At 38.9% G+C, this 26,337-nt stretch overlaps 1 protein-coding gene across 2 annotated transcripts in view; it reads right to left on the bottom strand.

Moving 5' to 3' along the window:
• RAB3C (RAB3C, member RAS oncogene family) overlaps positions 1 to 25,851 on the bottom strand; it is a 1,959,298-nt gene extending 1,933,447 nt beyond the window's left edge. The window contains exon 1 of one of the 2 annotated variants that reach the window (XM_044063807.1): positions 25,672 to 25,851. In XM_044063807.1, the coding sequence (XP_043919742.1) occupies positions 25,672 to 25,689 (18 nt within the window). In that variant the 5' untranslated portion in view covers positions 25,690 to 25,851. Of the gene's footprint in view, positions 1 to 25,042; positions 25,169 to 25,671 lie in introns of those variants that run through there. The other variant, XM_044063805.1, reaches the window with a different exon arrangement.
• Between the last annotated feature and the right edge of the window lie 486 nt (positions 25,852 to 26,337).

Raw genomic sequence — 26,337 nt, 5'->3', positions numbered from 1 at the left:
TAAGGAAACCACAGTAAAAAACTTTTCTAAAGCAAACTTCACCTTACTTAAGACAGAGGTGGTAAGTTTCACAGCCCCCATGCTAAAGGATAACACTGCCCAAGATGCAGAAACTTTTACAAATGCACTCTATGAGCACCTACAAGGATGCATGGGTCATGCCATCCCTAGCAAAACCAAGACTCACTCCTCTAAGAGAAGGAAACCAGTTTGGTGGATCCCTGCAATAAACAGGCTATACAATAGAAGGAGGAAACTAGTTCAGAAAAAAAGCAAATCCCAAGAAGGAAAGACAGTATCAGTATCAATTATATTGATATCAATATATATAGTATCAATATATTGATCAGTATCAGTATGAAACTGAGGTCCCTCATGAAATCATCCAAGGCTAACTTCGAAAGACAAATAGCCAAGGATTCAAAAGATAACCACAAAGCCTTCTTTAGCTATGTTAAGAATCTAAGTGGCAACTCGCAGATATGCACTGAACTAGTGCAAAATAGCACAAAATATACTGAACCTATTGATATTGCCAACATCCTGGCAGATAGATTCAGTGCAAACTTCACCCACCTCTCACCTCCAAAAGGGCCCACAACAATACCAGAAAAGTGTAGTGTCCCAAAAATCACAGACGCCCTTTCAAAAGCCAAAAACACAGCGTCAATGGGACCAGATGGTGTCCCAGGCTGCGTCTTGCACGAACTACAGTACGAACTAACCCCCCGCCTAAACATGCTGTTCATCCTCAGCCTCTCCACAGGCTATGTGCCCATAGAATGGTGCACAGCAACAGTTATTCCTCTACACAAAGGAGGGGCCACAACTGACCCTGGTAACTATCGCCCCATAAGCCTGACTAGCCTGGTCCGCAAGGCTATGGAGCGCATCATCATGGAACTCATTAACAAAGACATTGGGAACCTCCAAACACTTGACCTGACCAAGTTTGGCTTTGTTAAGGGCAGATCATGCCTACTAAACCTGATTGACTTCTTTGAGACAGTCACCAAGGCCATAGACAAGGGAAAGGTGGTTTACACAGCCTACCTTGACCTTGCCAAGGCTTTTGACACCATTTCCCACTCGGGTATTACAGAAAAACTCACCAGCCTGAACATAAACATCTACATCACGAGATGGGTTGCCAACTGGCTTACAGACAGAACTCACACAGTAAGAATAGCGGGCTCCAGGTCTGACTCTAAACCAATCACAAGTGGTGTCCCACAAGGCTCAGTCCTCGGACCCCTACTGTTCGGCATATACTTCTCAGAAGTACAGGCAAACACAGGAGGACTATGGCTAACCAAGTTCGCTGATGACTGCAAACTGGGAGCCATAACTGACTCTCTGGCTGACACAGACATCCTCCAAAAGGTCCTTACTGAGACGGACACCTGGTGTCAAAGTCATGGTCTCAAGCTAAATGCCAAAAAATGCATAGTCATCCCATTTGGGAAAAACAAAACACCTACAAATTACCACATAGGTGGCAGCCCCCTTTATACAGAAGAGGTAATAAGAGATCTGGGGACCCAGGTAGATAGTAATCTCTCCTTTGATAATCATATTGCCAAAGTAGTTAGGAAATCCTTCTATGTGGCCCATCTAATTTCTAAAGAGTTCACATCTAGAAATAAAGAGGTTATAGTGCCCCTCTACTCATCACTCATTAGACCCATCATAGAGTGCAATTCCCCCATTTGGGATGTCCCTCACAAGACACTTCCAACAGCTGGAAAGACCACAGAAGTACCTCACCAAGAGGATTACTGATCTCAAACATATGTCCTATGCAGCCCGACTGAGAAAACTCTGGCTGTACTCTGTGGCATATCACTTACTCAGTGGTGATCTCTGCCTGACTTACAAAACCATGCCCAACTCAGAATTGATGGACATGCTCAACCTACAGAAATCCAAGTCACTGCGAGCCACACGCTCTAGTGAGCTAAACCTTGCCACAACAAGAACATGCTGGAGGGCTAGATTCCTGTCACAGAGACTCCCCATGCTTTGGAACAAAATTCCAAATTACATCAGGCAGAGCCCCTCACTAACACTCTTCAAGAGAAACCTTGACGAGTGGAATGGTAACAGAAAATATACCCCTGGGATCACTTCATTGGCTCTGCTCGACAGAGGATCAGTTAATTAAACAATGGGGTGGCGAAAGCCGACACACTCTGGCTAGGCTTATAAATGCCCTCAGGCAGATAGCCTAGTACCTGCCTATGAACCTATAAGACAACTTCTTTGAGTCTTGAAGATATTCCCTTGTAAATTAACTGAGCTAGCTAGAAGTTTATCCTCACTCCAGAGGAAACATGATGATTCAGTCAGAGAGAGCTGTCCACAAAAGTACCCATGTCTCTTATGATCATATCTATATGAACAAGAGTACCATTTATAACACAGACAGTGGGAATGCTACTATACTGCACTTTTCTATGTTTTTATTAAGACTGTTTTAGTACACTAGAATATGTATTTTCCAACCATTGTTTAAACGGTTTAATATCAGTGGATGGGAAGGTAACAGTGTCCAGTTTACAGTCATCAGCAAACTTGGATAACCATACTTCAAGGATATTGCACTGGATGTCTGCAGAATAAATACAAACAAAAAAGTGCCCACCAGTGATCTCTATAGTACCCCACTATTTACAAATTCAATGTTTGAGAGGGCACCAGCAACTTTCACTTCTTGGAATCTGTTGGAAAGGTAGTTTGCAAAATAATAGACAATGTATGTGATTACATTAAGTTCATTTTGGATTTTCAGTAATATCAGAATGAGGAATAGTATCAAAAGCATTGACTAAATTACAATCAGTAATTTGTACTGAATGACTACTGTCCACAGCTGCTGTAACCTTTCCAAAGAAGTTGACGAGGTTCAGAAGACAAGACATGCCCTTTGTAAAAGTAAGCCTCGTTTGGTATGTACCTCACATGTCACATCTGCAACTGGAAAGGCCATAGAAATACCTCACTAAAATGAATCACAGGCCTAAAGCACATGCCCTATGCTGACCGTGTAAAAAAACTCCAGCTATACTCTGTTGCATATCGCCAACTCAGAGGCAATCTCTGCTTAACATACAAGGTCATGTCAAACCCAGTGCTGTTGGACATGCTACACTTACAGAAATCCCAATCCCTCAGAGCCACATGCTCCAGGGATCTAAACCTGGTCATCACAATGAACAAAACATGCTGGAGGGATAGGTTCCTGACCCAGAGACTCCCCATACTCTAGAATAGACTGCCCATACATGTCAAGCTGAATGCCTCTTTGGCCCTCTTCAAAAGGAACCTTGATGATTGGATGGGAGAAAGGAAATTCACCCCAGGGATCACGTCAGTCGCCCTGCTAGACAGGGGACCAGGAAAGTAAATATTCTGGGAAGAAATAGCCAGGGAATTGTTATGGCTAGGCTTGTATAGGCCCTAGGGCCAATAACCTAGTACCAACCTATGAACCTATAAGCTGGGTGGGGCCCGGATCAGTTAAGTTGCCTATATCTGGATAGATGAGTTCTGATATGATATGGCCAATGGATTTGCATAAAAAGTTGGTGAAGCTGATGGGCCTATAATTTCCTTGTCTGTATAGTGGTCATCCTTGTGAAAAGGAGTCTCAGTGGCTGTTTGTTCTACAGGTATCAGGTGCAAACCCCATGTATCGGTTGAGGCTGAAGGGTCTATATTATAACATCGAAGTCTTAAAACTTCGAATGTCATAATATCGAACCATTTCAATCGAAAGACTATAACATCGAAGACTCAGAATAGCAAATTTTTTCCCACGGCAAAAATTTGCTGTTCTGACAAACATACACACAACACAAGCACACCAAAATAAATAATCCATACACATACACTTCACGAAACCCTACACTAAACCATACATACACCACTAGCTATACACTTACCTTAACCCAACCCTAACCCTAAGGTCCGTAACTACCGCACACTCACCTTACCCACTCCCTAACCCTAAGGTCCCTAACTATCGCACACTCACCTTACCCACTCCCTAATCCTAAAGTCCCTATCGCACACTCACCTTACCCGCTCCCTAACCCTAAGGTCCCTATCGCACACTCACCTTACCCGCTCCCTAACCCTAAGGTCCCTATCGCGCACTCACCTTACCCGCTCCCTAACCCTAAGGTTCCTATCATACACTCACCTTACCTGCCCCTAACCCTAAGGTCCCTAACTATCACACACTCACCTTAACCCAATCTGTTCACACACTTACCTTAACCCGGTCCGTAACCTTTGCTCCACAGTCCAGGAAATAGTGAAGCTGCAGAAACGGCCCACCGAATACTTTCCCTAGGAAAGTATTCGATATTCTGCAGCTTCGCTATTTTCAGCATTCGGTGCATAGGGTTCGATATTATAACATTCGAAGATTTAAGACGTCGATGTTATAATATAGACCCGAGGCTGAACAGGCTAACAAGGAACTTGGATACCTATGGCGTTCATAGGTTCATAGGTGTTTACTAGGTTCACGACCACAAGGGCCTTTTTAAGCATAGCCATGCATCCCAAATCTCTGGCAAGTTCTGATACCATTGATAAGTGTAAGCATGGGCCTGGGAGATGAACGATTTACAGGTTAGAGAATAGTCCATTAGAGAAATAGGTGCCAAACAAGGGATGAATTTCCAGTTTCCCATCCAATCGTCCAAGTTGCATGTGAATTGGGCTAGGGAGGAACTCTGCTTCACATGGATGGAGAGCCCGTTCCATTGACGGGGTAGTCTCTGGGATACATACCTATCTCTCCAGCAGGCCCTATTTTTATCACAGACAAGGTTTAAGTCTTTAGAATGACTAATTCTGGTGCTGTTTGTGTTGTGGATATGCATTGATGAGAATGTAGCCTGGTATATTATCTGGTCCCACATAAACACAACATTTAGCTTTTGGCTGGCATTCTAAAACATGTTACTGGTAATTTCAGGGAAAACAAAATATTTTCAGGGATAGAGGCATAGAAATGTAAATTAGTGGGGTAAATTCGGCACAACTGTTGTCTACAAATATATTGATGATATTCCTGGGACTGGAATGCATGACATTATTATACTAGAGCTCAGTCCATTGTTGTACATTGTTCCTTAATTACTTGATATAACTGAAGAAAGGCTTGTTGTTTCCTTTAGTACCTGTAGGGACCTTAAGTTTGAACTCAACTTTACATTTTCTAATAATGCTACTAAGCTCCTTACCGCCATGTTTAAGTGTGGTCTTGAGGTAGGATATGCGTATTTGTTGCAACTTTTCATTGTTTCTGTATGTTTGTATTACAGTTTATTAATATGGGAGTTCCATCAGTGAGGTTTATTTTTAAAGTTATAAGGTTGTGATCCCAGTCCATTGACCCTTTCTTTTCTCCAGTATAGGCAATAAAAGAAAGTTATAGGTACTGTGTGACCAAAGAGTGGCCATTTTGCTGGTGCACTGAGTAGAAAAATTCAGAACTCCAAATACAATGGGAGAAAATTAGAATGAGAAGAGAGCTCTGCATTCAAGGCTGATTCATATGTTCATAGGTTGGTACTAGGCTATAGGCCCTAGGGCCTATACAAGCCTAGCCATAACAATTCCCTGGATATTTCTTCCCATAATATTTACTTCCCTGGACCCCTGTCTAGCAGGGCGACTGACGTGATCCCGGGGTGAATTTCCTATCTCCCATCCAATCATCAAGGTTCCTTTTGAAGAGGGCCAAGAAGGCGCTCTGCATGACATGTATGGGCAGTCTATTCCAGAGTATGGAGAGTCTCTGGGTCAGGAACCTATCCCCCAGCATGTTTTGTTCATTGAGATGACAATGTTTAGATCCCTGGAGTGTGTGGCTCTGAGGGATTGGGATTTGTTTAAGTGGAGCAAATCCAACAGCTCCGGGTTTGACATGGCCTTGTATGTTAAGCAGAGATTGCGTCTGAGTAGACGATATGCGACAGAGTATAGGTGGAGTTTTTTTGACGGTCAGCATATGGCATCTGCTTTAGGCCTGTGATTCTTTTAGTGAGGTATTTCTGTGGCCTTTCCAGCTGTTGCAGATGTCTTGTGAGGTACATACCAAACGGGGCATTATACTCTATAATGGGTCTAATGAAGGATGAGTACAGTGGGGCAATGACCTCCTTTTTTCTTGATGAAAAGCCCTTAGTGATGAGGTGTGCCACACAGAAGGATTTCCTGACTGCTGTGGCGATGTGGTTATCGAAAGTGAGATCACTGTCCACCTGTGTCCCTAAGTCTCTCATCACACTTTCGATGTTTAGTGTACTGCCACCTATGTGGTAATTCATGGGTACATGTTTTTTTCCAAAGGGGATAACTATACATTTCTTAAGCTTGAGCCCATGGCTCTGGCACCAGGCATCTGTTTCTGGAAGGCCCTTTTCTAGAATATCCACATAATTTGGGGATTCAGTAATGGCTCCCAGTTTGCAGTCATCTGCGAACTTTGTTAGCCAGAGTCCCTTAGTGTTGGCCTGTACTTCAGAGAAGTAGATGCCAAACAAGAGTGGTTCCAGGACTGAACTCTGAGGTACTCCACTTGTCACTTGTCTGGAGCTGGATTTGGAGTCGGCTACTTTTCCAGTCTGGGTTCTGTCAGTAAGCCAGTTGGCAACCCATCAAGTGACATAGGGATTTATGCCCAGCTTAGTAAGTTTATCTATGATTCCAGAGTGGGGGATGGTGTCGAAGGCCTTGGCGAGGTCCAGATAGGCTGCGTGGACCACATTACCCTTGTCCACAGCTCTGGAGACTGATTTGAAGAAGTCAATCAGGTTCAGGAGACAAGATTGGCCCTTCACAAACTCAAACTGGGTGGGGTCCAGTGTTTGAAGGTTGCCAATGTCTTTGTTTATAAGTTCCATGATAATGCGTTCCATGCCCTTGCAAATCAGGCTTGTCAGACTGATGGGATGGTAATTCCTGGGATTCAAGGTGGATCCCCCTTGTGGAGTGGGATAACTGTAGCTGTGCGCCACTCAGTGGGCACAAAGCCTGAGGTGTGGCTATAATTAAACATGACACTTAGGTGTGGTGCCAGTTCATTTTGTAGTTCGTGTAGTACACAGCCTAGGAAGTCATCTGGTCCCACGGATTCTGTATTCTTAACTTTGGAGAGTGCGGTTTCTACCTGTGTGGCCATGGCTATCGGAATTTGGCAATCTTTTGGTATTGAGATGGGCCCTTTAGGGGGTGAGAAGGGGGTGAAGTTAGCACTAAATCGATCTGCCAGGATATTGGCAATATCCTTGGGATCAGAATATTTAATGCCATTCTGTTGAAGCTCAGAGCAGATCTGAGCATTGCCATTTAGATTCTTGACATAACTATAGAATGCCTTGTGGATGTCTTTGGAATCTTTGGCAATTTTATTTTCGTAACTAGCTTTTGAGGATTTTATGAGGGATCTCAGCTTCTTACTGAGGCTGGTGAGGGAGTTTTTTACATCCTGGGATTTTCCTCTTTTCTGCAACAGTTTCTTCCTTCTGTTGTATAGTTTTTTTATAGAAGGGGACCACCAGATTGGCTTCCTTTTTTTGGAGGACAGCATCTTGGTTCTATTTGGGATGGCACGATTCATGCATGAGTGGATGTGCTCGTACAGTGCCTTAGTGTAGGATTCTGCAGTCAAACTTTCAGATCCCGTCTGCATGGGTGTCATGAAGCTTGTCACTTCTGAGTTCAGTAGCATGAAGTTGACTTTGGAGAAGTTTTCTAAGGAGGTTTCCTTACTGGGGGGTGGGGGTGGGATGTGGATGTTAAGGGTGATTTGCTTATGGTCAGACCTGACCAATGAGGGGGTGACCACTGGTGTGGAGCATCTATCTTCCATGTTGGTAATGACCAGGTCTAGGATATTGGAGCCCCTGGTGGGACAATGGATTAGTTGATCCAGGGCGTTGGAATTTATGAATTCCAAGAACCGTTGGGAAAAGGAGTTGGTACCCGAGTAGTTTTCCCATTTAATGGCAGGGTAGTTGAAATCACCCAGTATTAGGGTGTTTGGTTGTATCTTAATATTTTCCAGTATATTTAGAAAGGTGTAGTGAGAATCTTGCGGTATGGTGGGGGATCTGTAGCAAGCTACAATTTGGATTGCAGTCTTACCTAGTATTAGTTGCACCTGGAGAATTTCAGATGCATTGTGTTGGGCAACTAGCCTGGAGGTGTGAATATGGACACTCCTCCACCTTTAGTGTTTCCGTCTTGGTTTTGTGGCCAAAAAGTGTGATAAGAGTTGTAGCCTGGTATTTCAGGGGTGCTCTCAGGAGCCTTGAACCAAGTCTCAGTTACTGCACAGATATCAATGTTCTCCATTTTTAGGAGTGCCTCGAGAGAGTGCATTTTGAGGTTTAGACTTCTAGCATTGAATAGCATTACCTTCAGATTTTTCATGCTTGCATCTGTTACGGTGGTGGTTTTGTCCTTTGAACCTTGCCTAAAAAAGGCACTATAGGAGTGGCAAGAGCTTTAGCCAGTAACCTGAATCCCAGGGGTGACAGGTGCACACCATCTCTGGCAAAGCATTGTGGTTTGTCGTTCATGTCTTCCCAGGCAGACAGTTACTGGATCCCCTTTGAATGACACCAGAAGCTTATCCAATTGTTGCCCTTATACTGTGGTATCATTCTGGGCGGAGGCAGGACGCTATTCAGGGCTAGGGTCATACCTGCCTGGGCCACATGATCTGACAGCTCTTCCATGTCTCTTTTCATGTAGTCCAGGGAGGTACGTCTCAAGTCATTCCCTCCAGCATGGACAATGACAGAGTTGTATTTGTACTTGTTGTGGAGTGACTTGAGTGCATGCATTATGTGGTGGATCCTGGCACCCGACAGGCAGCGGACTGTAATTTTCTCCTTGTTCAGCCTGGTGAGTGGGACATCAGTATGCCTGACTATACAGTCACCTATGACTAAAGTGTTGGGTACATTGCCTTGCCTTAGGGGCTGTTGTTGCGTGGCACACTGGTGTTGTGAGCTATGTGTCACTTTGGTTGTGACTGGTGTTTGTTTGTGTTTCAGATTTGGAGGTCCTTGTTGCTTGGGCAGGTTAATGTTAAGGGCCTTCACATATGTGGGTTTAGTATTGCTATGTGTGGGTGTTGATGGTGTGGGTTTTGAAGGGCTATGAGTTGCTTGAGGTGTAGTGCAGGTGTTAACCTTCTTCACTTGACTGTCTAGCACAATCTTGGCCGAAGAGAGCTTCGCTTCCAGTCTGGCTATGTAACTGCATCTCTCACAGGTTGTAGTGTTGGGTGGTAGGAGGACAGGGTTGTCTGTGTACATGAGGCAGTTGCTGCATTGTCCCAGTATGCCCAGATTCACCAGGTGGACAGGAGAAATCACCGGAAGCTGACCCTTGGACATGCCTGTTTAGGTGCTTTTTTTGTAAAGTATAAGAGCTGTTTTCCCTTACCTTTGCAAGGTACTTTGCAATTATAGGCTGTTTAGTGCCTACGATTAATTTCTCCTTATTGACAAGGAGAGTTGAGTGCTTGTATCAGTTTCAGGCTTCCTAGTGCTTTCCAGCAGGTTCCAGAGCAAGTGCTAGTCACAGGGGTTCAGATTTTAGTGCTACTACTGAGAAACCAGCTAGTTCTAAGGGAAAATTTGAAGAGCAGACTTTCTGGTACCTGGAATAGTTTAACTGTAGCCTCATGGTGCTGCACAATGTGAAAAATGTGCAAACATGCGTTTTTAAGCCAGAAAGTTGAAAGGGATAGAAATCAGCCCAAAAAGGCTAATAAAATTACAATTTCAGAGCTGGAAACCACTCCTCTAGTATTAGATAGGCAGTACAATGCTCACCACTCCCACTGGTAAGCAGTAGGACTTCCCTCTACCATAGCAAGGTCTGGATAGCTCTGAACACAGAGAATAAAATCCTGAGACAAGCAAAGCCTGGGATCTGGACTGGCTAGGAAAGATGGGAAACAAGCAAACAATATAGTATTTTTTTGTTAAAACAGGCTAAACAATGCAATAATACAGTAAATAAACACAGAAAAGGATAACGCACTTGAGTGTGTAGTCCTACACAGTAAATGCAATTAAAACTCTACAAAATTAGCAATTTAAAACGTTTTAAATGAAGCAAGGCAATTGCACAATTATAAGTACTGTGGTCGATGTGTTGTAGTATGACATGAACAGATCTAGTCATTTAGTGAAATGAGGTGGGAGATACTTCCTAAATGGGCTTGTACAGGCCCACAGATAAGATTTCTGATTCCCCAAAATGGGGCTAAACAGCAAATAAAAAGAGGAGGTACTGGAAACTGACATATAGTACATAATCAAAATCAAGTAAGAATAGTACAAATTAGAGTTTTTTGGAAAGGTAGTAAAATATGATGTAGTAGAAGAGATGAAGGGCAGGAGATTGCTAGAAATGAAACAGAAAAGGCAGATGGCTACACAGGCCTACAGGCGAATCTGAATAGGGTGAAGAAATCAAGATTTTATATGAAGCAAGAAAACACAATGGATTTGAGAACAACTGTAAATTTAAGGAATGTGTCTTTATGAACTATTGTATAAAACACTGCCATTACCTCATAACTTATTTTTTTAACAAAAAACATAAATGTGCTTTGGTAGATATTGTAAATAGCAGCATCAAACAAATGCAATATATTATAGTAGATATTGTAAATAGCAGCATTAAACAAATCCAATATATCATAAGTAAAATATAATTAAGCACACATTTAATGCTCAGAGATAATTACATAACCACCAAAATGCTAAATAAAGACAAAAGCAATTTTGAGAACATATTAAAGTCAAACATATTACCATTACTGTAACAGAATATCAGTGGTAAAACATTTCAATAAGGTTAAGTTGTTTACCCAAAGCAGGCTTTCAATCTTAGGTTTACTTTACCAGGTTTGAATATTTTGATAGCATCTGAAAAGCTGTATAAGAACATTAGTAAATAAATTAGCAAATTAATAGAATGCAAGTTGTTATTTAACTAGTTACAGAAATGTAAGTAGCTTCTTTGAATTTTCCAAACTGCATGAAATATTTTGAGATGTTTTAAAAATGCTGGAATCAGTAAGCAAGAAAGTACAGGAAAATGCCCTTTAACAGTTTAACTTGAAGATTATATTTAAAGGTCAGCTGGGTAAAAAACAGAAATATCTTTCTATAGTTAATTCAGTTCTAATTAGCTAACTAGGACAAGCATGTTAAGACAGAAAGTCAAAATCACCTCAGGGATGGAAGAGCTGCACAGCATCAGAGGACCACTCAGAACACTTCACATGATATACATGAATGTAAATGAATGTAGAAAAGGAGAAATAAAGTAACTGTTCACTTCCTACAATAATGTACAGGGGGAAGAGTTAAATTCAGATCAGGAAAAAAAAACAGGTAATCATTCCTTAAGAACCAACACAGGAGACTTTGTCTTGATAAAACACTGAGAATGAAAAGATGATAAATGACAATTAGACCAAGTTATTTTTCAGGCATGCTAATATATGCTATGTGTATTATAAAAATGCTGATGTTTTTTACTTATATTGATCTATTTCCAAGACAGAAAAATGAGAACTGGTTTTCAAATAATCAAAAACAACAAAGATAAAGCATACATAATACTGAGCACAATCTATGACCTGAAGAACCTTCTGTACCAATTTTACTTTTCAAATGTTCTCAAAAAATTGTTTATGACATTTTATAATCAAAGAAATAATGCAACACCCTCTGGGCAGTACACAGGCCACCAGAGTCTGTTCATCCAAGAGTAAGAATAATGACCTTAAGCACATTTTGTACATCATGGTGTGCTGTACACTGAAATTGTGCATTTTTCCAAACATAGTCACCACTGTTAGACTGGTACATCTGTATTAAAATATTTCCACTGTTACTGTGATTCATTTTTAGAAATAATAGTCAGCTAATACTAACCTTGATCCTATGCACAAAGCCAGCATGCCTACTGTATCTAATTTTTGGCATTAACTGGCTATATGTGTTAATTGCTACTGTATAGTTTTTGTTATATATTGTTGCATTCTGCTCTGTTTTAGATATGTACATCTGGGTCTACTTTTAATGATCGAAATTCCACTTACCCAATTTTTTAAGACCAAGACAATGTCACCGAAACTGTATTTAAATGAACACTTGGATCACCGACTGAAAACTCCAGGTAAGTAACCACTTGTCCGCACCACAAAGTAAAATAAAAACTGAACCAAATTAAACTTAACAGTAACTCATTGAAAGGCTCGCCCCCCCTCACCCCCAACTAAATATACCAACTGCGAGATCGTACAACAGTGGGGAAAGGGGCAAAGCTCACCATGGAGGCCAAGTGGTTACTTACCTGGAGTTTTCTGTTGGTGATCCGAGTATTTGTTTAAATGTAGTTTCAGCGATGTTGACTTAGTCTTAAGAAAGTTAGATAAGTGGGATTTCGATCATTAGAAGTAGATCCGTACATCTAACTGCCTCTCTGTTACACATTTTTCTTTGTGAATTATTTCATCCAGGCAGTACCTGCAAATGGTCAGTTATGATCAGAGTATTAACCTGATGCAGAAATATAAACTAAACTAAAACAAAATAAAATAAAAAGTATTATCATGTCCAGAGTCTGCTGGTATTTACACATCAGTCTCATACCGTCTTGCTTTCTATTAACTCTGTTCATCTTCAAATGCATAATAAATTGGTTGGTACTACTACCATTCTTCTACCATTAGCATGATATAGGATTGTATGTCATACAGCATGGTTTGATAGTAATAATGAAGTTTTACAGTTGGACTGTTGCATTTAAGTTTACTATCCATTCATGCATAGTGAAAAAATGCATTGCAATTACCATAGCTGGATCCTTCACATTTCTTTGAAGTTAAAGGCATGTTCTAAAACAAAACCAGTATTTCACTAAGAGCTTGTACTCCTTGTAACTCTTAGTACTGATCACAGAACTGTACACATAGGTAGTTACTAGGCATGCAGTCTAGGAGACCATTATTGAGCCATGCCCAGATTCCCAATTACAACAAAGCACTGTCTGGTTAAAGAGAACTGCAAACAGAAACTGAAAAAATGTTTTAAGTGTATCTTGAACTTTTCTGCATTACTGATGCATCTGTATCAAAGTAAGTGGTTATTATTTTCCAATTTGTTATACCTCAAAAATGGCCTGAAAGGGGGGTGTCATGGGTAGCATGATTTTGTTTTATGATCAATGCTTTCATGCTTCCCTCCTGTCATTTTAGTTGGAAAAAGTGTAATCCCTATGATGAGAGGATATTTTACTGTGGTTCTCTCTCTCGTCAACTTACAACAATACTGTGAATGCCTACTTTTGACTGTCAGCTTCAATCCATATTTTCATTGCTTTGCTTCATTTGCTGTTTATTAGTGGTCATCTTTGATACAGCATTTAAGGAATGTTTGAATTACAGGCTTTAAAATGTAGCTGAGTTAAAAGTTCTTTTCAAAGTAATAACTGTACCTCATTATTCAAGAGTAAAAAAAATCTGACCCTTGTGATTAGTAGTTATTAAATGGGCTGAACTAGTTTGTGTTGCTTTAACAGTTTTTAATACTGTATATAGAATTTGAGTATTTGATGTTAATTTTTCCTTCCCCAAATCACTGACTTGTCAGAACAAAACAATGTATGTAAGCCATACAAAAATGCTGTAACAAAACACTAGAAGAAACATATATATTTTTACAGAAAAGACAGTGTAGATAAAAATGTAAAATCAAACACTGACAGAAAATTAGACAAGTAAGATGAAGATATTTTTTAATGTGTGGCACTCAAGACTTTGATTAAGGAGAAAAACAACTAATTTGCAATTGGAAAAAAATTTACCTAAGTATGAGTTAAGTTTTCTTGTTCATTTACATCTGAAGAATAAGCCTGAAAACCTTGCTTTTGTTCAAACTGCATGGAATACTATTAACCTGAGATGTGATACTGGCAAACTGTGACTGATCAGACACATTAAAATGTCAATGTTTAAGAGCCATTGTTTTTTAATAGCTTTGTAGCCAGAATAAGTAACCTAACCTTATTATGCTGGCACTATTAGTAGCCTCTATGATGTAACAAATGGCAAGACAAATATAGGAAAGAAAGGAAAACAGAAATAAGCTCACACATAGAACAAATGGAATACTTATCAAATGATGTTTGTAAGTGAAGTGTTTACTATTGAATCACTGGGAAGGAAAATCATTTTTGGAACAAAGTAATTGACATTTGGTTGATGTTATTCTTTAAATAACTTTCTCAAGGTGATATGGAAGGCAAATAAAGGCTGATGGAATCAAATCCTGAATGCAGGAAGTAGCTTATTAGACATTTGGTGATGATGTTATTCTTTCAATAACTTGCTCAAGGTGATATAGAAGGCAAATGAAGGCTGAGGGAAGTAAATCCTGCAATGCAGGAAGTAGCTCATTAAGAAATTATAGTCTTTTGTTAGCCAATTAATTCTGTCTACAGTTTCCCTTAAATTTAAAAAAATATCTTCAGTATCAATGTTGCATTATTGTTGTTTAATCCTTGTTCCTTCTGTCATTTCATTATAATTTTATTACTACATATCACTGATGCTGCAGTCTTACCACCAGCACCTCTTTTTATCTTCAGTATTATGTTCTTCTTGGTTATTTGCCAGTATGTTCATTCCTCCAAAATGTAATTTTATTTTTAACTGTACACAGTTCTCAAGACAAGGTCACTAACACCAAATATTCTCTTCATTTATGGCCTGGTATGAACATTTTTTCAGAACATAAGTAAACATAATGAAGATAATTGGTTAAATATTAAAATACCCTTCAAACTTCTAACATGATTATGTTCATTTGTTTTATACTGAAAATGCGGCAAGAAGAAAATAGTTGGTTCAAACTGTTCCACGTAAATATCTTCACTATCACCATAAAACACGTTGAAAAACCATTTGTAAAGTCTTAAATCTTACACTGTCTCTTTAATAGTTTTAATCAACTAAGATGTGTTGCAGCAGACGACCACTTCAGATTTGTTTACGGCACTGTTAGTCAGGTTATGATAGTGAGGAAAGGAGTGCTTTCAGGCCACATTTGCAGAACCTACTAGATAAAGCAGGACAACATGAATTGGTGTTAATAATGCATGACTTGAATGCACGTATTGAGATACACAGAGCAGGATATGAGTACTGCCTGGATCTACATGGGGTGGTTAACAGGAATAATGAAGGAGATGCCATTCTAGACTTTTGTCTGGCAAATGGATTGATAGTAGCCAACACATGGTTGACAAAGAGAGATAGTCACAAGATCACATACAAGAGTGGCCAACATGCAACTCAGGCAGACTTCCTCCTAGTAAGGAAAGGTCACTGGGGTAGTATCAATGATTGCAAAGTTATCTCCAGTGAAACAGACAGCCCAAAGCATAAACCATTGGTTGCCACAACTAGCTGCAAGCAATGGTCAGAGAGGGCTCAAAGGTCAATAAAGACCAGACTGAGGACCTGGAAGTTGACTGGAGAGAAAGAACAGCAGGTCAATGAATTACTCAGGGTTCTAGCACCTCCAGAAGAAGAGGAAATAGGTGGAGTTGAAGAAGAAAAGCAGCATCTCAAAACAGCATGTGTGAGGACTACAGAATAGATATGTGGCTGAGCCAAGTATGAAAATAAGGTATATAAGGAACTGTGGTGGTGGACTGCAGAAGTGCAGGAAATTAGCAAAAGAAGGAGGAGAGTAGGAAAGGATGGGAGATAGAAAAGATAGACCAAACTAAAACAGGTCCAAAGCCATGTAAATGAGCTCAAAAGACAAAACTCAAAACTAAAAAAAAAAAAGCTCGACCTCAAACACCTATAAAATGTATTTAGTGTAAGTGTGCGTATAATACAGCAAAGCTTTTGAGTCTACACACTTTACCAAAGCTTTGCCATATTATATGCACGCTTGGATTAAATACATTTTTATTGGTGTTGGAGCTTGGGCTTGTTTTTTAAGATAGAAAAGACAAACCAGACTAGGAAGGAATTCTGACTGGAACAGTTGCAACAGCAAAGAACAAGGCGTTAGAAGCACTCTACCATCTTCTGGAAAGTAAATCAGTAGATGGCACAAAAAAGTATATCAGTTTGCAAGACAAAGAAAGATAAAGAAGACAGTCAGCCACCATTCTAAAGAGATGCCAACAGCAACCTGCTTACCAGTCCACAGGATATGAAAGGCAGATGGAAGGAGTACTTCCAGCAGCTTCTAAATGAAGAAAACACCACAGAAGCTGTAATGTCCCAGTCAACGGTTATGATGAGAAAAGAGAAGAAGCCCACCATAGAAGTAAGAACAGCACTAAGGAAAATGAAGTCATTGAAAGCAGCAGGCTCAGATGAGGTCACAGCAGATATGATAAAGATGCTGGATGAGATGGGGGAGAAATAGTTTCTGAGGGTACTCATAGCAGTGTGGATAGAAAGGTATTTCCCAGATGACTGGAGAATAAGTATACTAATGCCAGTATTCAAGAATAAAGGGTACATTCACAATTGTGAGCAGTTCAGAGGTATCAAACTCCTGTCAATTTGCATGAATGTTACAGACAGGGGATTGATAAACTAATATACAGAGGAGTAGTAGAAAATAAAATGGGAGATAAGCAGTTCAGATTTAGATCAAGATGCATCACAACTGATCTGATGTTTGCAGTGAGACAGATAGTTGAGAAGAAGCTAGAGAGGAGGACACAGTCCAACTGGGCATTCCTAGACTTGGAGAAAGCATATGACAAGGTCCCAAGAAAGCTGATCTCGGCAGTACTGCAGTAGTCTGAAGTCCCAGAAACATTAGTAGAATTAGTGCAGGCTATGTACAAGGATAAAATGACTCAAGTACAAATAATGTTTGGTCTCACAGAGTGGTTCCCAGTGAGAGTTGGTGTGCACTAGGGTTCAGCTCTGAGCCTACTGCTGTTCATACTGGTGATGAACCACATTACCAAAAGGATAGGGGAATGGAATGCAAAACTGAAGACACATGGGATGAAACTGAGTACAGATAAGACAGTTGTAATGACAGCAAATGGTAGAGTTCTGAAGCTGAGAACCGAGACAGAAGTGAAAACAGTGTAACAGATAACAGCTTCAAGTATCTGTGAGGGGTGGTTGAGGAGAACTGAAGTCTGAATGAGGAGATCAAAGATAGAATCGGGGGGGGGTTGCAGACAAATGGCAAAGAATGTCAGGTGTAGTATATGACAGAAGAATGTCAAAGTAAGGTGTGCAAAACAGTGGTACGACCAGTATTACTGTATGGTACAGAAACTTGGGCAGTAATGGCAGAGCAGTTGAGGAAGTTACACGTGACAGAGATGAAGTGTCCAATATGGGTGGTAGGGTTCACACAGTGGGGCAGACAAAGAAATGCAGATATAAGAGCAGAAGCAGATATAAGACCATTCATGAAGATGTTCCATATAAAGAATTTATGTAATACTATTTTTTATTACTCTTAAGGAGGATTTTATACAGAAAACCTCAGACTTATGCAAAATACCTCAACCTCTGTATACTAAAATGTACATATATATTTATTTGTTTACTGCAAAAGCATAACAAAAACAGAACAGCATGACAATCATTGCAAGAATGACGTTATAAAAGCATTCTGTATTCAAGTCATCACGTTTTCACAGACAGTTATAAAACAAATAGTATAATATATAAATAATTACCTCAGTAATGATGGATTTGCATATATATTACATGCAAAATTCCTTACTCTTTGTCTAAAAGCAAGAAGTAACAAACATGTAAGAATATACATTGTAATCCTAATGCAAAGCAGAAAACACCTTTACTTAAAGTGATCTGGTACACTTATTTAAGTGTTCTGGTTTTGCTTTCTTATGTGTTGCAAAAGCATATTACTTACCATAGCTGCAACTCTTATGTGCGTTTTCTTGGGTGGAATTGTGTATTCCTTTGCTGAAACTGTCAACACAAGCTTTTGTTGGCATTCTGAAACTTATTTTTGTAGAAAACTTTGCTCCTAACATGATGTCATTACATGAGATAATTGCACTATAGTACAGCTGGACATATTGGTGTTACGGGCTTTCTTTAGAGACTTGCTCTTATTTTTTTCCTGAGTTTTAATTGTAACAGGATAAACATTTGTGTATTAATCTAATCAGTATCGCACTGTGTGGTTTACTATTTAACACAGTAGTACCTTTCAATGAGTTACTGTTAAGTTTGTGTAATGTTGAAAAGGGTTTCATGTGTGTGTGATGTACTACCTGTGCCTTCATAATTTCTTAGGTTAATAGTTTTTCAATCTTACTCACAAACACTGGCTAATCTACAATGTATGTACTGTACCTGTGTACTATGTATGTATTCTACCTACATTCCAAAGTTTAGCTGTACACCACAAATCTATTACTTACCTTTATTTTTAAAATGAATATCTTTTTTGATTGTTCTCTCCACTGTAACTGTTTGTACCGCATGCCACTGTAAAAACATGTCTCTTGTAATTTGTGTGTATACTGATTATGTCTAAATAACTAAATGTGTCTGTAATTTTTCTTTGTGGAGCTTTTCTCCCTGGGCCTCTGCTGAAAAAGGGCCTTTTCGGCTCAGTCAGACACCCCCGGTTAACAAATGTAAAATAAAATAAAATAAATAAAATAAATAAATAGGTAAGTCCTAGTCTAGCAGCCCTTGTAGGTCATTTTAAGGCTAGCCAGTTTTCCCTATTTCTGCTCAAATTAACCTATTCCATTCATTTAGAGATTGGCCTTACCCATCCCATGGCTGATAATTAAATATTACCTCTAATGAGTATAACTGGGATCATGTCATTGATAATTTGAGGGGAACTTTACATGGGATAAAGCACTTAGGAGCTGCCTCTATCCAGTAGTAATACAGGGAACAGTCCTGGTTAAATTTTCTGTTTTTCATCCATAGTTCTGTTTGAATATGGGCAGTGATGAACTTTATTTTATGTGCATGGGGAGTCTGTTCCAGAGCAGAGGTATCCTTAGCAAACTATACCTATCCCTCCAAGCTCATTCTAGATGCAATTTGCTTTTAGAAATGGCACAAATTATGTGTTTTGCTTCGTTGGAAATAACCAAGATAATGATGTTAGTTATGCTGTGCATATCTTTCAACTGACCACAATATTGTAAAATGTCTATATCTGAGTTTTCACTCATACAAGCAGAACTTTAGCACAGTACCACTGCATATTTCATACATGACCCGCTTGTGCACATCACAGTCTTACTCCATGATCTACTCCCAAAATTATCATCATTCCACCCTGTATCACTCCCAAAAAGTTTCAAGAATATGCCTTTGTTCCATCATAAATGACACTATATATCTAGCCTATAGTCTTGTACTACATTTGCATCAGAAATGAAAAAAAAAATGTACACATCACGTACTGAATAATTAAAATAATTCATAAAAGTTCACTCCCTTGCCAAAATCAACCCTGTGTATATGTGTCTACATGTGTGTGTGTGCAACAATCAGTTAGACATACCTTCTGTGAGTATTATTACACTGCTCATTTCTAATTTCATATTCATAACTAATTTTCATATGGACACATACCATTCACTAACATCTCCCCGGCTACCAAACAAAAACATTTTACCCATACACATACCAATGCCACTCAAAACATTACCAAAATCAAGAGTGTACCTCTCGGAATCAACAGTGATAACAGTAAATGTGACCAAAAAAGTGAATGTAATGCATTCATCAGTATAAAAAAGCATACTTCTCATTTAATAAACAGCAACAAAAGATATTAATTATATCCTAGCAGAATCCATGCTATCTGTAATTTCCCAAATGATTTTACTACATTATGGCGGAAGCCATACAGTCTCAATGACATCAACATTGCTGTCATTTGAACTTCCTGATGTGCTCAAATATGGATAGCCCTTATAAGTATTTAAAATGCCAACACCAGAAATTAAAAGAACAACTTGGACATCAATACTACCACTAGCATAAAAAACAGCTCTCAGAATGGCTTTCACAGAATGAACTGACAAACTTACTGGAATACCTTACATGACATCAAAAGGGGGCATTCTAAAGAGAATTATATGGAGGTGGAGCATCACAGAATGAAAAATAACAAAAAAAGGGAAAAATAATTGCAGATCATGACATGATTATGACAAAACAATAGGAGAATGCAATGCAAAAATAAAATAGCCATGAAGTTAAGAATAGTGACAAATCATTTTAATATGCTTCTAATTGCAAACTGCTCCACGATTATGAAATAACTTTGGTAATTTATTAAGAAAAAATCACCATCACTTGAACATTAAAGGAAATATATATTAATATCAACAACTGCACGGAGCATTAGTATTCTGAAATCACTTTCATGGTTTGTTCCAACACAACTGAATTAATTCTCTCAAATAATTTTGAGAGATTTTTATTGTTAGTTACATTGAAGATATATCTCCATTTGCACATTAAATGGGCATGATGCACTAAGCCTTTTTTAAGGCTTGCCTAGAGAGGCACTGAGAAGATTTCCAAAAAGAGGAAATATCTATCAGCTAATTATTAAAACTTAAGCCAGTCATCACCACTCTGTGCCGGACAAGATCTTGATTACATTGGAAACCACCAAAATCGTAGAGTCTACATTTCATCATGGGGGGGGGGGGGGGGAATAAGATGCATTTACTTATTTTCAGTTTACCAAGAAAGTCTGATTTGGTGGAAAAAGATTCCTTTTCAGTGGAGACCCGGGGAGAAAATATTACTTAGTACAAAAATAATAAGCATCAAACAATTCACTAAGACTGATGACCCTAAGCGTTAGTTATGCAGAATGTAAAAAAATTGTATTTCCCCACTCAGTAATATGGATGCAACATTGCCCTTAAATAAACAGATTGGCATTAAAAAAACATTATGTAAAATAAAGCAAAGAATGTGCATACTGTTTATGTACAAGGAGAAAAATAAGACACAAAGATCAACATTACAGTATTAACTAAGTAACCATTAACCTACCAATTTTAGTCTAAGGTCATAAATAAGTTATCATTTATATGTTTTAACAACAAAAGAGACGTGCCAAGGCAGTCAGTCTTCGGAGATCTTTTCCTATCAGTGTTCTCCTTACCTCTTCATGTTAGTTGTACAGACTGAAAGCTAACAATCGCTATGTGGTTACACATTTGAGAAGTCATCAACTTAGATAGCGTCTCAATTCTTAGCTAATAAGATACAACTATTGATTTACTAAACAATTCATTTAGAAATCATCTGCATGGAATATGACCATACCTGTAGTACAAATTCATATACTTCCCCCTTACGCCTGGTGGCTGGCACATCTCCTCTGATTACTCAAACAGACTGTCATCCAGGCAGACATGAGAGGAGGTTTAGTTACTTAGCCTCAAAGCCAGCCATGCAATACTCTCTTAACAGAATTAATCTGAGTAGCACCACTCCAGGCACCTGACTAGAACCACTAATATGTAATCTAAATGTTCCCAGACAAGGTAACTATATGATATCCATAAGACAATTAGGTGGGGTATTTCTACAGTAGCCCCAGCCCTCATCCCCACAAATGCTTCAGAACATAGTCTGCAAAATTAGTGCTTCAACACCATGCATACTAACACACAAGGCTAGCTACAGCATGCATACTGTTTGGCAGGCACAAGCACATTTGGTCCAAATGCTGTAGCAAAGCTAACTATGACGGCCATTCTCCAATGAACATCAGTCAATCAGTAGCCCAAGCAGAACTTCCCTCCACCCAAGATGTCCATATCACTGGCAACTGCTCATGCTCAACTTTCTTTCAGTGTCCAGATTAGAAATTGAACCTGGTCCATGTGAAATGTAGACAGGGCTGCTTTACCAATATTAATTTGATTACTACAGTTTTAATTTTATTTTAATGACTTTTTTAAACATCATAATGAACATTAAACAGAAACGCATTTTTGTCCACTACTTATACATCAACTACATGCTCCTAGATTAGACAAGAATTGTGAAAAACCTCGCTACAGCACACAGCAGTCCTGCATAATACAAGTCTATGCACTATTAGCCAATAGCAATAAATAAATCACAAAAGTGCAAGATAGTCATTAGGGTTTCATTTCTATGTACCACAAAGTTGGCTATACGCATATACACTTTACTTATAATTTTCAATATGCATGGCATTATATTCAATAACAATTAATACCACCCCTCACACACATACAAAAAAATACTTCACCCATCTGACTGTACTAAAATTACTTTCAAAGCAATGTTTTTAAAGAATGAATTAACTGAATAAATCAATAATCAGTACCTGTTATAAAAGAATTAAGTACTACAGGTATATATAAAGAATATCTCATCTACAACATGCAACAGAAATAGGTTGTACTGTGCATTATAGGTCACTTTCCTCAGTTATAACAACTGGGAAAACAAATCCAGAACCTGCAGCTTTTTTCCTCAGAGGTTAACTAAAACAGATCTTCCCTGATAGACACATATAGTCAACAAATACAACAAAAAATGTATTCTCTCAGGTGTGGAAACCATATCACAACATGCATCAATTTGATTACAATTAAATATATTTATATATATATATATATATCTTCTTCTTCTGGTGTTTTCCCGGTTAGGGGTCGCCACAGTGGATCACCTGTCCTTTCATGATTGGCAGTGGAGTTTTACAGTGTCAAGTTGCCAGCCCGGCACCCAACCTTCCACAGAAGGCACACACATGCACACACTCAAACCTAGGGCCAATTTACAGTGTCCAAACTACCTCCAGCATGTCTTTGGGATGTGGGAGGATACCAAAGCACCAAGAGGAAACCCACACAACCACAGGGAGGACATGCAGACTCTGCACAGAAGGCACCCCAGCCAAGGATTGAACCGGAGAACCTCTTGCTGTGAGGTGGCAATGCTAACCGCTGCACCACCATGGCCATCCATATATAATATATATATATATATATATATATATATATATATATATATATATATATATATATATATATATATATATATATATATATATATATATATATATATATATATGTATATGGGTCTACCTCAAATTGTCAGCATTCCAGATAATCAAATCCCAGCCACCATGGTGAACCTTGTCCTTTTCCCACTGTAGTGTGATCTACGGTAGTGTGGTCTTGCAGTTGGTATATTTAGTTATGGGATGTCTGGGGGGGGGGGTGAAGGGAGTGATTCTTGTTTTGGTGTTTGTCTTGTCCTGGTGGTCAACTGGTTGTTTACCCTGGGTGAATTGCCATTGTTCTGGACATTCGAAGAAGTGAAGATTCGATAAAGTGTAGTTGATGAAATGGGTTTTGATTATCTGGCACATCAACAATTTGAGGTAAATCCACATATATATATATATATATATGTATATATATATATATATATATATATATATATATATATATATGTGTGTGTGTGTATATATATATATATATACATATTTATACGTGTGCATAGATACATACATATTTAAACATATATAATATTTTCTAGTAATACGGCATGAACAAGTAATGCATGGTGTAATATCTTCCTTAAAACAATGTGCTGTTGAGTTTACTACTGAACTATCCATTGTACAAGCATTATCCACATCAACAGCATAACTTGTCTGCATTATATGATGAAACATACTAGAAATGAAGTCTTCAAAATATTTCCACCTCTAAACTGGGGTGATTTATTTAGCCTTATTCTGTTTTAATTAATGTTCTGCCCTGTCTATTAAATCATCCTCTGTACTCTCATATCCACCCACTCAAACTGGTTAACTACCTCCACCTAATTTTGCAAAGACTACATCATTTGACACTTTCATCCACGTCCCTGCCTTTTGTATTAAGATGTAAAACAGTCTAACACCTTTTCTGTCCTACCCTCACAGTACCATTCTTTTATTTCAAGTAGTTTATCATATAAATAACTCTGTTTTAACCACCTTATTAACCCCATGACAAACTCATTAATGTATCTCAGTCTGGTTTATTCATCAATCTCTCCATGTGGAAATAGGTTTATAAATCTTTTTCATAGCCATTGTCTTCTGCAATGCCCCAGCAATGATTGTGTTACTGAAGGAAATGTGCATGTTGCTAATTATTCAAAAGATTGCTTCTATATCTAATTTTGTACTTGAGAACATATAACTAAAACAATCTTACTTCTTAAACATGCTTGCTTCAAACTGTAAATATTTAAAAGTAATGTAGTACAACACCAAACAAAATTACCCTGTCAGTGTCTATTACTCAGCCAGGATAAAACTGCAAATACATTTTGTTGACATTGTATATATTAACATATGTGTGTTTTTTTTCTGCACATATTAAAGCAGGCGTTAATACAATTAATTATAGAAATGTAAAAACAGAGAAAACTGCGTAAATGTATGACAGTGATTGCATTTCTATCAAGAGCTACTTCCTTGACTTATTCCAGCTTAAAATTTATATGAACTATTTGTACTGCAAATCCGATTAATGGCGTTTTCAGATAAAAAAATAAAAAGTCTCACCCTTCCCCTATGTGTAACTATAAATTCGTTTATACAACTTGTCACATTACATATAAAGAGTAAATCATGGATTGACATAAGCATACAAGCAAAGAGAAAGAAATGATGTTGCCAGTAAAAAATACAACGTGGAACACAAAACTGATTATTACAAATATGTTTTACTATAAAATTAAATTATGATAAATGTGGCAAAAAAACTACTCCACAATTATGAGTGACCGCAGTTGGTAAACCCAGCCTGTCCTTTCCCCTTTTCCGGAACGAGTACTGACTATCTGAAACGAGCGAGATACACCGTAATTAACTAAAGACGGGTCACTGTTAATTTGCCCTGACATTTTACAGACCTGCATTGGTGCTTCGTGCCTCATCGCGTAGCTGTTTTTCTCTTTTTTATTTTAAACGTATAAACGAGTCTGATGCTACGTGTACTGATATACAAATCCTACTCCAGCATCAGCACCACAGCCGTCCCTGGCTACCACACGCGCACAGACACGAACGCGCACACCCAAAAATATACACAACTTGGTCGCGCTGCACTTTGGGAGATGTAGTTCCTCTCAGCCAACCCTGCCCACTGGTTAGTACCAAGAGCCGCAGCTCTTCAGTGATTGTTGAAACTGGTCAATACTAGAAAACTACACTATGGTAATTAATAAAGCCGCCCTGGACAGATGGCTAGAGGGGGAAAAAGCTATACTCGTCCTTTGATTTAAGAAACCCCAAAGTTCAATGCTCACTTACAAACCTCAACTCTGCTTTCATACTCTCTTCCTTACTCTGCAGCTTTAGATTAATTTTGTATTATTATTGATATTAATAGCAGTAATCCTAGAGTTATAAACTAAACGCTGTCACTCCCAGTGTTGCTCTTTGTTTGGTCTCATCCACCCACCAGAAGCTAGCCCTTGCTTCCCCTTTCTATGCTAGGGTGACACACGCCCTAGCAATGCAGCATCCCTTTCTGTCTTACCTTCCCGTAGAGTTCCATTTATGTGACGACCTGCTGTTTTCTCAATAAAACTCTTGCAGTAAGGACGAATCTGTTGACAGATGTAACACGACGCCTTGAAAATATATATATTTTAACGGCTTGGGGCTACAGCTAATAGTCCACTTAATATGCAAGTCCCCTCAGAGTACTGACCACTGTTCCTTTTCACGCTTTCCTAAGTAATGCGCGCAGGGTGCGCGGGAGAGGGAGGTACCGGCACACAAGAGCGTTGGGCTGGGGACAGTTCACCAAAGCTACCTGACTGCATCAGATTGTAAGGGCTGGAGAAAATAGCCATTAGAAAAACAAACACATAGGCGTTGCTTCAGCTTGAATGTTGGAGTAAGGTATATAACTTCATGCAACACTCATTTTGTTGGCACTGTATCCTCGCATGACAATTAATAACACTGGCTTACTGAAAGCTACTGTTGACTCACTTCGAGCAGCTGCTATGGTGGGGAGCTTAAATAGCTGTATGCGCTCCTGCTCACATGCACCCTGTTCAGCTTTATGAAACTGTACCTAAGTAAACAGCGTCCGTCTGTGAAATCTGGGGGAAAACAATGTACAGTAGATCTACAGGTTTTACGCGCAAAATAAATGTGCATAATAAATGCTCTTATTAGCAGATGAGGAGATATA

This window comes from Protopterus annectens, chromosome 2.part2 (genome assembly GCF_019279795.1).
Source record: "Protopterus annectens isolate FY-2018-M chromosome 2.part2, PAN1.0, whole genome shotgun sequence".
NCBI classification, from domain to species: Eukaryota; Metazoa; Chordata; order Ceratodontiformes; family Protopteridae; genus Protopterus; species Protopterus annectens.
The sequence above is the reverse complement of the archived record's forward strand: the minus strand, read 5'-3'. Positions and strand labels throughout refer to the sequence as shown.